General features: G+C 53.4%; 1 protein-coding gene across 1 annotated transcript in view; it reads left to right on the plus strand.

Annotated features, from left to right (window-relative positions):
- Positions 1 to 524: 524 nt before the first annotated feature.
- TCOF1 (treacle ribosome biogenesis factor 1) overlaps positions 525 to 14,367 on the plus strand; it is a 37,944-nt gene continuing 24,101 nt past the window's right edge. The window contains exons 1-11 of the mRNA XM_068980846.1: positions 525 to 642; positions 3,016 to 3,071; positions 5,871 to 6,019; positions 8,663 to 8,736; positions 9,551 to 9,737; positions 10,304 to 10,377; positions 11,980 to 12,192; positions 13,008 to 13,199; positions 13,396 to 13,626; positions 13,787 to 13,990; positions 14,107 to 14,289. Coding sequence (XP_068836947.1) covers positions 535 to 642; positions 3,016 to 3,071; positions 5,871 to 6,019; positions 8,663 to 8,736; positions 9,551 to 9,737; positions 10,304 to 10,377; positions 11,980 to 12,192; positions 13,008 to 13,199; positions 13,396 to 13,626; positions 13,787 to 13,990; positions 14,107 to 14,289 — 1,671 coding nt within the window. The 5' untranslated portion in view covers positions 525 to 534. The remainder of the gene's footprint in view (positions 643 to 3,015; positions 3,072 to 5,870; positions 6,020 to 8,662; positions 8,737 to 9,550; positions 9,738 to 10,303; positions 10,378 to 11,979; positions 12,193 to 13,007; positions 13,200 to 13,395; positions 13,627 to 13,786; positions 13,991 to 14,106; positions 14,290 to 14,367) is intronic.

The raw sequence follows: 14,367 nt of genomic DNA on the forward strand, positions 1-14,367 counted from the left end.
GCCTAGCCTAAGCGCTTGCCGAAGGTACGGCGCTCAATAACTATTCAATGAATGAATGAACGATGACAAATAGCACCGGTTCATGTGTTCTAAAAAGATTTGTGAAATGATTAAATGAGTGGGTAAGTGGAAGTTCGAGTCTAGAGAGAGCTGGAGAATAGGATATTCAGAGATGAGTAAAATCCGATCACAGCTGTCACACAGCTAAGAGGAAGACAAATGCCTTCAAGGAGCGAGTCTGAAGGATTTAAGAGGGAGGCATTCTAATCTTAGGGGGCCCAGGGGGCGTGTCCGGATCCGACTCCCGCCCTCCCCGCCAATGGGCGGTCTCAGTGCCTCCCATGCCTCCTCCCTTTTCATCAGCGGAGGCGGGGCCGGCCACCTTTGAAGATAAGACTACGCTTCCCGGCGTGCCGCGCGGCGGGCGGAGGAGGAGCCGGAAGTGGGGGGCGCGAGGTCTAAGGGCACAAGGGAAGTGGCGGGCGGGGACTGAGGGGGGCGTGCAGGTGAACGGACAGGCCGGGGGTCGCGGGCATGGCTGAGGCCAGGAAGCGGCGGGAGCTCCTTCCCCTGATCTACCAGCATCTGCTGCAGGCGGGCTATGTGCGTGCGGCGCGGGAAGTGAAGGAGCAGAGCGGCCAGGTAAGCGTGCGCGGGCCGTGTCCAAGGGCCTCGTGCAAGATCTATGGAGAGGCGTCCCGCGCCTCTTCCTCTGGCGGCCTGCGGGCGCCGAGATCCCGGATCCCACTGTGCTTTGGGACGCGGCCCGGGGTGCTGAAGGGGCCGCAACCTCTGCCCCGCACCTCTGTGGCTCCCAGTTCCTCTGGGCCTCAGTTTCCTTATCTGTGGAGTGGGCGGGCCGGGAAGTGAGACCGAACGCTCTGGGCTTTATAATTCCCGCGCCCCTTACCTCCACTCCCTTCCGGGAGCGACAATTTAAAATTTCGAAGTATCGGGCCACGTGGCTCGGCGCGGCCCCCTAGGGCGAAAAGGTTGCTGCGAGTCTGAGGAGAGAATCGCTACCAGCCCTGAAAGAAGCGAAAGAGCGCCCGAGAAGGGGCCTGAAGCTACTTGACTGAGCTGGAGCTCAAGCCCCTAGCAGCTTTTCTGTACTGATTGGGAGTTGAACTCGTGGTGTAGTCGCTCTTACTTCATCCATCCCTCGAGCAGCTGTTAATCTGGCAGTGAGGGTGCTGGCGATAGAATAGCAAGGAGGGTCCCTTGGCTTACTAATTAAGAGTTTACAGGCTAAATCTGCTAGGGGAGATTGACATAAATCAAAGGACCACAAAAGTAACTGTGCACTCAGCACTGCATTAACTGCCAAGAATGAGAAGCATAGGGTGCTAAGACAGGAATGGCAGATCGCCTTAGTCAGGGATATCCAGAGCTGCTCTCCAGAGGAAGTGAATGCTGCTTTGAGATCTGAGAGAAGGAAGTGGATGTTCCAAGTAGGAATGCAAAGTGTTGCATATGTACTGGCCGCCAGAAAGTTTATTATGACTGAAGTATGGAGTACAAGGGTGACAGAGATCTCTGGGGAGACAGAGGCAGGAAGTGGGCTTCCTTTGGTTTTGGTAAAGTAGTGGTAAGCCACTGGAAGGTGTTAAGTTGGTGTGGTGTCTGTTGACTTGATTAGTCGGTGTCCCTCTGGCTATGGTGTAGGCTCTGGTCATGATACTTGCTCTCAGGACCTCTGGGAGAGACTAAAGGATGACAAATAAGACATCATCTGTGCTTTTCCCAATCTTTGGACCTCGGTAGCTTTTCTTACTTCAGTTATATCACTGAACTATATCACATCAGCTACAGGGAACAAAAGGGAGTACCTATCTTCTCTGGGGCATTTGCCTAGACGAAAGAATCCTGCCCTCATGAAGCATATATTCCAGCAGGAACAGACAAATGACTGAATTTTTTTTAAGTTAATGATACAGTGTATGGGGTGATGGTAGGTGCTAGGTGTAAAAATAAGGCAGGTAGAAGGGATAAGGAATATAGAGTTAAATTATCTATAGGGTGGTCATGAAACCCGAATGAGAAGGTGACTTTGGGGCGAGGACCTGAAGAAAGTGAAGGAGTGAGCCATATAGTTGGCAGGAGAGAGCATTCAAGACAGAAAGAACAGCCAGCCCCGATGGGGGCGGAGTCCCCTGACAGATTTGAGGGACAGTGAGGAGGCCAGTGTGCCTGGGGCCAAGGAAAGTGAAACTGACACTTTCAGTCACTGTCAGTTACAGTCTGAGTGTTACTGGCTGCTGTGCTGTGCAGTTACTATTGTAGACTGTCTCCTTAAGGCCTGAGAGCAGCATCTTAGATGGGTACTGCTGTTATCCCCATATAAAGAAAGAACCTGCAGCTTTAAAGAGCTGAAGACAGGTGACTATCTAGTTAACAAATTCTCTTTGCCTGACCCTAGATGCACCCTCCTGGCCACTCTGCTTAAATCCCTGGCCCTGCATTACTCAGCCTCCTTGGGGCACTTGACACTCCAGGTTCTTGACATTTGCAGAGAGTAGACTTCTGATCTTGGCTCCAGAGGGCTTTGCTTCTACCAAAGGATTGGCACCATTTGGTTCCAGTCTCTGCCCAGTGGGTGAGCAGACAGCGTGGGTGTCTAGTCTGTGGTTCGTACTGCCTGGGGAAATTGACCAGCCTGACTTTTGAAAGGTCAGGGGTGGAAAAAGCCCTGTCTTGTGGCACCTAAGCCTGGAGAGTGCCAGGGAGGCTGGGGGCTGGATAAATGCTAGCTTGGAATATTCCCACTCTACTCTGTCAAAGGTACTTCTCACCAGAATATTGTCTTAAAAGGTTTTAGTTGGAAGTACTTGCCCCGCGTGTCTCTGAAAGGTTTGGGTGGTCCTGGCAGGGCTGAGCAGACGTATTGCCCAGAGCAGAAAGACCCCCTTCTCAACCATCTCTCTGCGGATCATGATGTCATGAGAGTGGGGCCCAAGGAGGAACCTTGCTGTGCTCAGGAGGGTTAATTGCTGCTTTCTCTTTGCTTCTCTGCAGAAAATTTTCCTGAGTCAGCCTGTAACCCTTCTGGACATCTATACACACTGGCAACAGTAAGTCTAATGGGGCTGAGGGAGTGCAGGAAGGACACCCCAAGCTCTCAGCATGAAATCAGCTAGGATACTAATCTGGTCTAAAATCTGTCCCCATAACCCACTGTAGATACTTTTATCACCTCTGGGAAGCTACACCACAGATATGGGTGTCTCTCTGCTAGTAGAGAGGACACTGAGAACTGTGAGTAGTGTCTCTGAAGGACAAGAGCTTCTTGGCAGCTTGTTATTCATTCAGTCAGTGAGCATTTATTGAGTAACTACTGAATGCCAGGCTCTCAGTACAGAGATATTGTCATGAATGAGACATGCATGGTGGCTCCTTTCCTGGAGCTGACATTGGAGTCAGGGAGGTAAGCATGCCACAGAGAATGAGACAAATGAGTATAAAATTACAGTGCTGGTGAGGATTATGAAAGAGGTGCCTGGGGCCAAAACTGCCTGAATAGGTTAGCATCACCTCATTTGGGTGTGTAGGGGTGGCTTCCTTGAGGTGACCTTTGAGTTGAGAACTGCAGGAATGGGGAGGTGAACTCGGCAATAGGTGTGGAAAGGCTGATGGAGTGTAGCTGGCAGAGGGAGCTGCTGGTCTGAGGCTGTAACTGCTGTGCAGTGCAGACGAGACTAGACAATCGTCAGGGACCACCCCATGACAGGCCTGATCACCCATGAGGAGAAGTTGTGTCTTTGCCCTGAGAACCATGGACGGGTGAAGTGAAGAGTGGTGAGGTCACTGGCTCGACTGGGTAGGCTGTGGATTTCAGCCTCCAGACAAGAGCTGCTGGGGCTTGAGGCAGGAATAACATACGAGGGAGACAGTTTGCAGGAATACCAGAGGATGAGATGAGGGTCTGCAGATGGTTTGGAGAAGCAGTGTAGTCAGCTCCCAGGTGTCTGACTTGTACGCTTGAATGGAAGGAACCCAACATGGAGGGAAAGATTTCAAAGACATGTTGAATGTGAAATGTCTGTGAAACATGCAAAACAAGGAGAGGGGATAATCCAAGGACTTATCAACAGAGGAATGGATCGAAAATGAAGGAGGGGGTAATCGCTCCCTCAATGAACTGGCCTGACCACAGACAACTACGGGAGTGAAGGACCTGCAGTTGTGACCCATGAGGAATGATAGTGAACGCACAACTGTCTGGGTGGAAAAAAGATGGCAGAGGGGCAGTGGAGGGACCACTATCTGCACATGTTTGGAGACGAAGGGAGTGGGGTGTTCCCTAGGGCCTGAGAGAGAAGTGGGACCCATGTGAACCTGCTTTAGGAAGCCAAGTGTCAGCTTCTGAGTGAAAGCAGTTGGTCATCAGAGCTGTCCAAAACTGAGGTGGGCTACAGTAGAGTGGTGAGATCCCTGTCATCAGAGGTGTGTAAGCAAAGGCGGGCATGGTAGAGAAGGGATCCCAGCTTCCAGTAGAGAGCTAAGGTCTTTGCAAGCCCTGTCAGCCCTCAGTTCTTGGCTCTCCTCTGCTGCTAAGGCGAGCACAGGGTACACCCCCCACTTCCTCTTCCACGTGCCCAGGTGTCTGGCTATTTGTGCAGCACTTCCTTCCCCAGAGAAATGCTTCACTGAGCCGCGCCACACGCCCTCCCCTACCACCAGCCCCTTCTCTGGATGAGGGGTGCTGACTTGGACAAGGACCTCACACCCACCAGAGCCAGCCTAACCTGGTGGTTCAAACCCAGCTGTATGACCTTGGACACACTTGATCTCCCCAAGTCAGTCTCCTTCAGTAAAATGAAGATAATAATAGTGAATAAAGTGCTAAACCTGGCCAGTGGAGGCATTACTCCTCTACTCGCTTCTGTTTACCAAGCACCTACTTTGGGACAGAACTGTTCTTGATGTAGTTGGAAACACACTGGAAGAGAAAAATCTCTGCACCTGTGAAAGTTACGTTCTACGGGGAGAAGAGAGGCAGAGTGAACCTATACGTGTGATAAATGAAACATGTTTTTGTAGGAGATTTCCCAACAAGTGGCCTTCCTGGGAACAAGGGAGCCAGGCAGCACGTCCCAAACTGTGGCAGAGCGACATCTGTCCCACATGGAGAGTGTGGCACACAGACAGTGACCCCCTCAGGCAGGAGGCTGGGCTCAGAGGATGTGATGCTTGAAAATTCTGGCACCTCGGCCATCTGAGTGCTTGTCCTCCCCAGAGCCTCAGACTGTGACTCTGGGCAGGTCAGTTAGCCGTGAGACTTAGGCTAGGTACTCTAGGTACTGTAGTGAGCTGGAAAAGGTTCTGCCAGTCCTCCCCTCCCCGGGCATGCAGTAGGGGCATCAAGTAGGAAGTAAGTAAAACGATGGGAGAGAGAAAAGTGCTCTGAAGAAAATGAAACAGGGCAGAGAATATCTTAGAGGACAGTGGTGACTGGGGAAGGCCTTTCCGAGAAGGCTGTACTGCAGTTGAGGCCTGAGGGACAACAGAGACCTGGGCAGTCTTCCAAGAGGAGGTGACTGTGGGTGCCACAAGTCCTGAAGGAAGGACGGAGCCTAGATGATTCTGTGAAGTGTATACAGTGCTGGCGCTTAGAGCTCTGTGACTCTTAGCGGCTGTTAGAAAATACTGCCCACCCTTCCTGAGTGTTTGAAGATAAACTGTAAAAATACAATGAAATGAGTGAAGATGCACAACACGAAAGTGTTTTGCACTCTGTTTCATCACTGTTTAAAGTCTCTTTATACACTTTCCCTTTGGGGTCAGGGAGGACGTGGGAGGTCTTCCTTTTCAACTCTCCTAGGGTTGTCCTTGCCCCCTGGTTGAGCTTGCCAGTCACCCTTGTCCTGCAGAACTTCGGAGATTGGCCGGAAACGGAAAGCAGAGGAAGATGCGGCCTTGCAGGCCAAGAGGACCCGCGTGTCAGACCCCATCAGCAGCTCAGAGAGCTCGGAAGAGGAGGAGGAGGAGGAGGAGGCAGAAGCCAAAACCACCAAACCCAGTAAGAGCCCTGGGTGCTGAGAGGGCCCCCGTCTCTGAGCCGGGGGCTTGGTGCAGTACCCTGCACCTCTCGGGGACCGGCTGTTGTATATTGGATTGTTCCAAGGGAGAGTCCACCTCCAGCTTCACCTTCTGTGAGCCCTTGGAGGACCAGGTCCTTTTAAAGGGAAGGTTGTAAGAGCCCCACATACCTATTTTAGTCTTGATTTGAGCCCTTCCTCTGGGCCAGACATTGTGTCCCAGGTGCTAGGAATCCAGTGGTGAACAGAAACAGGAATGGGCTCTTAGAGTCTAGAGGCATGTAGAGAGTCAGCCTCTCCAGTCCAGGAACTGCATTTTTTTAAGCCTTCTAGATAAGTCTGGTAAAAACAGAAGAGCAGCTTTCATTTTCAGAAGAACTGCGAGAGAGATTTCAGAGACGGCAGCTGGCGGGCCCCTCTTCTGTGTGCTCAGGTGCTATTTCAGCAGTTGCCTCTCTGAAGGGAGCAGGTTTAGCACCTGTACGCTGTCCCAGGCACCCTGGTTCCAGTGCGTTGGCAGGGGCCACCCTGTGAGGCCTTCACAGCCCCCTCCTATCCCCGTTCTCCAGCTAGTTTGTGCTTTAACCAACAGTGGTCACAGCTCCACAGAAGAATTACCATTCTTTGCATTATTGATTTTTACTTACATAGAAGGTAACTTCTTAATTTTTAAATATATTTTCTCATTGTAAAAGAAATACAGGCTTCATTATATTCATTATAGAATATGTGAAAATGACTTTTTAGAGAGGTAGTGGAAAATTACCCATATTCTTGGCCACGTATAATTTGGCAAATTATTCTTCCATTTATTTTTCCTGAGCATGTTTTTTTCAAATATTGGTGATCATACTGAATATGTATGTTATACTTTGCTTAATCTTTGAAAATTATAATGCAAAACAAGTTCTCTGTGAACTCTACAAAACATACAGAAGAGAAGTGGGAGGTTTTCTGTTCCCCTTGCCTGCTCCCTTTCCTTTCCCTAAATGCATCTCCTGGAAGGTAGCCTGACAATGCTGACGGCGCTCCCCTTTGCATCTGCACTCAAACAGATAGACATTCGTACAGGCCTACATCCGTACTTACAAACTATTTGAAACAAAAGCTGTATAACTGCCTACTGACTGCTTACTCAATATTAATGAATTTTTTAAGCTGTAATAATGGAATTATAATTATACTTTTTAAGAGCCCTCATTGAGAGAAACCTGCTGAAATATTGTTGGGCAACATAATATGATGTCTGGTGTATTCTTCAGGATAATACTCACTGGGATGGATGAATGCGGGGTGCAGTTGAAATAAGATTCGCCACAAGTTGATAATGGTTGGGGTTGGGTGGCTTAGTCCTCTTCCTCAGTACTTATGAATGGGCCTAAAATGTTCCAGAATTAAAAATCAAGAAAGGGCTTCCCTGGTGGCTCAGTGGTAGAGACTGCCTGCCAGGGCAAAAAACGTGGGTTCAGTCCCTGGTCCAGGAAGATCCCGCGTGCCACGGAGCAGCTAAGCTCGTGCACCACGACTATTGGACCTGTGCTCTAGAGCGTGTGCTTTGCAACAAGAGAAGCCCCCACGCTGGGAAGCCCACGCACCACAACTGGAGAGTAGCCCTGCTCTCTGCAGCTAGAGAAAAACAACAGAGACCCAGCTCAGCCAATAAATTGGAAAAACAAAAAACAAAAATGAAGAGAGATGGAATTAAATGTCAGGAGAAGAATTAGATCATGTCATTCCTCTCAACAGCATCATATTTTTTAACCTAATCAACACTTGTTTTCTCTTGGCTTTATTTATTCATTTGTCTTTGGCTGTGGTGGGTCTTCCTTGCTGTGCTCGAGGTTTTCTCTAGTTGCAGTGAGGGGGTGGCTACTCTTGTTTGGTTGCACAGGCTCCTCGCGGCAGAGCACAGGCTCAGCAGTTGTGGTGCATAAGCCTAGGTGCTCCACAGCATGTGGGATCGTCTCGGACCAGGGACTGAACCTGTGTCCCGGCATCGGCAAGCGAATTCTTAATCACTGGACCACCAGGGAAGCCCCCAACAGCATCTTCTTTATTTCACAGCATACGTTAGAAACCTTTCCCTAACCTGAGCTCAAAGGAGACAGTATCCTGGTATCAAGGCAAAAAGGGTCTGGAAACTGACATCTAACAAGATTCCAGTCTTTTAGTTCAGCTCCCCACCCACTGGGACATGGTTTAAATTCGAGCAGCTTTCTCTGTGGACCTGGGGCTGCATGACCTGCCCCTGTCTTGCTAAGGGGCTGCAGTGTGGCAGGTGGCCTGTGGGAATGGCATCCCTGGAGTTGTTCTGGCCTCCAGGGTAGTATGCAGTAGGTCCGGGAGCCAATCCTGTTTCCTCTGGGGCCCTCGGTATCTCCAGCCTCCAGGGAGCTGGAACCCCATTGGGGATGTAGTCAGCTGACTTCCATGTCGCCACTCTCTCTTGCTCCTGGGGGATGTGGTTGAGCACCACCGAGCCCTTCCTCAGTCCAGGCTCAGCCTCAAATCTCATGCCAACACCAGGCAGCCATACAAATTGAATTGTTATGTGAGCTGAAACCTTTCTTCTTCCCTGAGAAAAGGCTGGTCTGGCTTACCCAATGGGTATTTGTGTCTTGCAGCCCCGAGATTAGCAGCTACCAACTCCTCAGTCACAGGGACAGTTTCGTCTTCAAATGTGAAAGAAAAAGCCAAGGTGAGTGGGACCATCTTCCAGGCTGTCACCCATGGGAGGTGAGGTGCCCTGTAGGACATGTTCCCTGGCATCAGAGAAGAACTGGGTTGTGGGTAATTGCCCAGCTTGGATTCAGATCTCAGTCACCAGCTGTGTGATCATGGTGTGTCCCGTGCACCTCTCCGGGCCTCGGGTTTTTATCTGTAAGATGGGGATGATGCCTACTGCTGTGAGCCATTGGGCACCTTACATACCTGGGGTAGACGGCTCCTGTCCTCTTCCGGCCCTGCATTCAGCTCTTCACTCAGAAAGTCATTACCAATACAGTTATGTTCCAGGGGCTACATGAGGCAATGGAGACACCATAGCAAACAAGACACCTGTGGCTTTGAAAGCTCAAGAAGCATTTTCTAGGCTGGAAACTACTTGGAAGGCAGAATATCGTTTTCCGGTCATCCACAAAGTGGTGTCTCAGACATGGAAAGGACTGTGTCCCAGATACTGACTCAAGCATTAGCAAAAAATATGTAGAAATAATCACGAGGCCATGATAACATCCACAATAAATTGCTACTTACCGCTTAGCGAAACTGCTGTGTCCTAAGAACTGTAATTCAGTTCACACCTCTGCGAGGGTAGGTACTGTTTTCAGCTCCCCCTTGACTGGCCACAGGTTGGTAATGAATCCATAACTTCAAAGATGAAGAAACAGAGGCTCAGGGAGGTCATGTGCCCAAGCTCACGGGTCTGGGAAGAGGCAGAGGTGGGAGCTGATGTGGTCTGTTCTCTTATCCACCTGACCATACCCAGTGGCTGTCACTCCTGTTCTCTGTAGGCAAAGACCACGAAAGCCAGCAAGACGGTGAACTCCACGACACACCCTGCCCCAGGAAAGGCAGTGGCCCACCTCCTCACTGGGAAGTCACCCCAGAAGACGACGGGGCCCTCGGCAAATGCTGTCTTGGTGTCAGAAACCGAGGAGGAGGGCAGCGTGTCAGCTCTCAGAACCGCCGCCACGCCTGGTAAGGAGCCCCAACCTCTAGGGCCAGGCGCCGGGACATTCTGGAACTTAGGTGGTTGTCTCCGTGACGGCGAGGACCACCGCCTCAGGCCACTTTCTCCTCCCCTGGGTGAGAGAGAATCTGCTACAGGGACACCTCAGGCTTTGCTGAGGGAGTGTGAGCAGCCGGGGTGGGATTGGAGCATTTTCTGGTTTATTGCTCTCAGGTGGGTGGGTACCAGTGCCTTCCACAGAGGCTTAGACGCTAAGCCGAGAGGCCTGGGTTTGCCTCTGTATCGCATGTAAAATAGGTATTTTCCCTGTGATAGGGGAAGGAGGTTTTCTAAGCCCCCAGGTGCTGGCGCTTGTGTGTCAGGACCTATTGTTACACCTCTTACCAGCCCTTCGGCTGTGCAGGAGTGGTGGGGGCGGGGGGCAGTGTGGTATGCCCCTCAGCTGTTCGTCTTCCATGGGTGCAGGAGCTTACACTCATACCTGGCCCTGAGTAATTGGCGTGGAGGGTGCCAACGAGAGGCAGGCGTGTCTATAAAGGGTTGGCCCTCAGTCCCCTCCTTGTTTATCCCTCAGGAATGGCATCCGCCGACCAGGCTGATAGCTCCAGTGAGGATACCACCAGCTCGAGCGATGAGACGGACTTGGAGGTAATTGCCACCCATCCTCAGAGCGGCCCTCTGCAAACCTCTAACCCTCCTGGGGCCTGGCCAGAGGCCTCACCTCCCAGGGGTACTGGTGTCACCTCTCCCTATTCAGTGGGTGTTTTGGGGTGACCAGGAGCTGGAAGGCTGAGCCTGGGCAGGTTGGGAGCCAGATTTTCACTGTGCTCTGGGCAGGAGGAGGGCCTGGAGTTGGTGGGGAGAGACACCATCCTCCCTGTGAGGCGGGGGCAGACTTTCTCAGAGAGACGGCACGGGACCAGGGCCTGACGCACAGGGGGCTGCACCGGGTGGGCATGTCGGGGTGTGAGTATTCGAGCAGGAAAAGCTGCACGAGCAAAGGCCATGGGGTCAGGAGTGTGGCTGTCTGGGGTCAGGCTGCTGAGGAGGTTCTGGGTCTGCTGGTGAGTGCTGGGTCTCAGCACTGCCTGAGGAAATCCGTGGCCTCGTCTCTTCCGTGAACCGTGGCCTGGAGTCTCTGCAGGTTATTCCTTAGTGTACACCTTCCAAGTGGCAGGCAGGTTCCTGCTGCCGTGGGGGAGTGAAAGGGACCCTCAGAAATTTAACTGCAGTGGTGATGGTTGGTATGAACAGAAAACGCAGAAAGCCGTGAGGGGCAGTAACAGGGATGCAGTGCGGGCGGAGGGGCAGCACGGCAGGGACGGACACAGCAGACTTGGTGCTTTGCAGGAACAGGGATCCACAGGTTCATGAAGGGGAGAGTGACGTAAGATGAAGTCGAGGGAGGCAGGGCCAGATTGGCGCCTGACCGTGAGGCCCACTGAGAGAAGTTTGGGTTTTGTCCTGGGGGCTGTGGGAAACCTTGCAGCCTTGCAGGCACACAGGTGAGATGGCCTGATTTATGGTTCCAAAACATCACTGGTTGTGGCCTGGGTTGGAGGACGGTGCTTCATAAGTGCAGTGAGATGGCTGAGAGGGCTGTTGGAGTAATGCTGGCAGGAGATGCTGAAGGCTGGCACCAGGGCACCCAGCGGAGAGATGGGGAGAGAGAACAATAGGATTCGGGGATCAAATTGACCTGGCACCCATGGGGCTTCCTACCTTACCTTCCCACCTCAACCAGTAACCCCTGAAGATGCAGACCTAACTGCGGGCTGCTTCTCACATTCCATCCCACCTTTGGGCCCTAGTTACAGCCAGCTATAAAGGCACCCTGGGCTTCCATGTCCAGGCTCTGTCGAGGGAAGGGACACTCACCTGGCCCTGGAAGCCAGCAGCCAAACACAGCTTCAGTGGGCCAGAGCCCAGAGAGGGGAGGGGGTGTGCCCCAGGAATCTCAGCAGGCTGGTGCCAAGACTAGAGTTCAGGCCCTGGCCTCTTGGCCCTTGTGGTAGCCACCGTGATCAGATACTGTGTTAATATTTGGAGGGGTAGACAAGTATGAGCTGTCCTGCTTGCGAGAGACTACCCCTCCACTGAGCCCTGTGTGCCAAGAGGTAGAGGAGTTTTGTGGTTGAGCATTCTGCCCCTTATTATCAGCGTTAGTGGTTTAACCTCTCTGAGCCTTTTGTCTTTTTCCCTCCTCAATGGCAGACAGGGTTATTCTCTGATCCCATGCTCTTGTTCCAGGTGAAAGCCGCAGTAAAACCACTGCAGGTCAGAGCCTCAGCCGCTGCAGTCAAGGAGTCTCCGAGAAAAAGTGCAGCCCCAACTCCAGGGAAGGCAGGGGTTGTGACACCCCAAGTCAAAGGCGGTGCTGTAACCCCAGCCAGCAGGGCCAAGAAGCCAGAAGAGGTCTCAGAGAGCAGCGAGGAGTCCGATGAGAGTGAGGAGGAGGCCCCGGTGAGGCCCAAGGGAGGCCTGCTCCTCCGGTTCCGGGGCAGCTGTGTAAAGAGCACCTCCGCTGCCAGAGGACACTGGCCCTGGAGTTTGGGGAGAGGGAGGCGGGGCTCTGGGAGGTGAAGGGCAAGGTCACCTGACTCTGCCTCAGCTGCTTCTGGAAATTGCCCTTCCTGCCCAAAGGGAAGAACCCCGCCCAGCACCCCCTTCCCCTCAGTTCCTCTGTCTAGAAAACAGGCTGCTGTCTTTGTCCCGGCTGGTCCTGCTGTGAAGGAACTTGAGAAGTTTTAGTTAGCTGGCCCTCTGGCTTCTCAGGCCAAATCATGGCTTGTTAGCAAACAGAAATCCAGCTCTATTCCATCTGCTCGGACCCCCTTCTTGCATGGGTGGCCAGAGCTGCAGCCGGGCATGTCCTGAGGGAAAAGCAGAGGCACTGGGAAACTGTTGGAATCAGAGAGCAGCAAGGATGCGGGGCAGACTGGTGGTGAAAGGCCCTTAGAGCCCTGAGCCTGCCCAGGTGAGGAGCCTGTCCACCCTGGCCATCACGGAAAACCAGTATAGGGAACTGCTACCTTACCTGGTACCCAGAGGATGAGGCATTGGTCAGGTGAGAGGGACGGGGTGTGAGGGCCCCGGGAATGAGGAGATACGGCCATCTGGCTGGTCAGTCATACTGGCTGGAGTGTCAGTCAAAGCGGGGAGTGGGGAGAGAAGCAAGGGGTCTCATGAGCCTCACTAAAGGCTCAGGCTTTATTCTTAAGACATCACAAGAGAGTTTTCAGAAAGAAATGAACAAACCGTGCTTTCTCTTTTACCAGGTGAAGGCCTTGGAGAAAACCACCCCAATCAGAGTTGCTCCTAGTCCTGCCAAGGGGACCCCTGGGAAAGGGGCCACCTCAGCAGCCCCTGGGAAGGCAGGGCCCTTAGGGAAGCCAGAGGAGGACTCGGAGAGCAGCAGCGAGGAGTCAGACAGCGAGGAGGAGACACAAGCTGTCAAGACCCCAGTGCAGGTGGGACCTGGAGAGAGGGCCCTGGAGCTGGCACCCACCCCAGGAGGCCTCCTGAGGGCTGATTCTCCCACTCCACGCGCCCTTGCCACGCACAGGGCGACGTGGAGTCTGTGGTGTCTTTGACCCCATCTGCTCTCCTGTTTCCTCGAGTCCACTGTCTGGGCTCTCTCCACTGATTCTGTTTCTCTCTCTTCAGGCAAAGCCCTCTGGGAAGATCCCCCAGGTTAAAGCTGCCTCCGCAGCACCCACCCAGGTGCTTTCCCCTAAGAAAGGGGCCCCTCCAGCACCCGCTGGCAAGGCAGGGCCTGCAGCCACCCAAGCCCAGCCCAGGAAGCAGGAGGAGGAGAGCAGCAGCAGCAGCAGCGAGGAATCAGACAGCGAGGGCGAGGCGCCCACGGCCACGCGGCAGACTACAAGCCTGGCTCAGGTGAGGCTAGAGGACGCCCAGCCCCGCCCTGGGAGTTACCTGCAGAGACCCTGTGGGCCTCTCGTTCTCTGTTCCAGAACCTCCATTCACCCTCCTCCCCTCCTGTCTCACCTCACACGTTCCCCGCTAAGCCTCCTGTCCTGTCCTCTGTCACTCCCAGGCAAAGCCCTTGGAGAAAAACTCTCAGGTCAGAGCTGCCTCAGCCATGGGTGCGGGACCCTCGGCGAAGGGCGCAGTCCCAGCGCCCCCTCAGAAGGCAAGGTCTGTGGCCGCCCAGGACGGGAAGCAGGAGGACTCGGAGAGCAGCAGTGAGGAGGAGTCGGACAGCGAGGAGGAGATGCAGAGGGCAGGGACCTCAGCCCAGGTGAGTCCTCTGCCTGTGAGGTTCATCTCTCCTGCTCAGTGCCGGAAGCCCCTCCCCTTCCCCCACCTCCACTCCCTGGACCGGGTGACCCTCTCCATCTCTGTGTCTCACTGTAGGCACAGTCCTCTGGGAAAGCCCTCCAGGTCAGACCTTCCTCAGGTCCCACCAAGGGGCCCCCTCAGAAGGCCGGGCCTGCAACCACCCAGGTCAAGGTCGAAAGGGCCGAGGAAGACTCGGAGAGCAGTGAGGAGGAATCAGACAGTGAGGACGAAGCACCTGTAGCCAAGACTCCAGCCCAGGTAGGGTCTCGGGAGGGGCGGCTGCATGGCCTGACCCTTAACTGCCCCCGCCGACCAGTCAGCTCTGCGGGGGCGGCT

This window comes from Capricornis sumatraensis, chromosome 9 (genome assembly GCF_032405125.1).
Source record: "Capricornis sumatraensis isolate serow.1 chromosome 9, serow.2, whole genome shotgun sequence".
NCBI classification, from domain to species: Eukaryota; Metazoa; Chordata; class Mammalia; order Artiodactyla; family Bovidae; genus Capricornis; species Capricornis sumatraensis.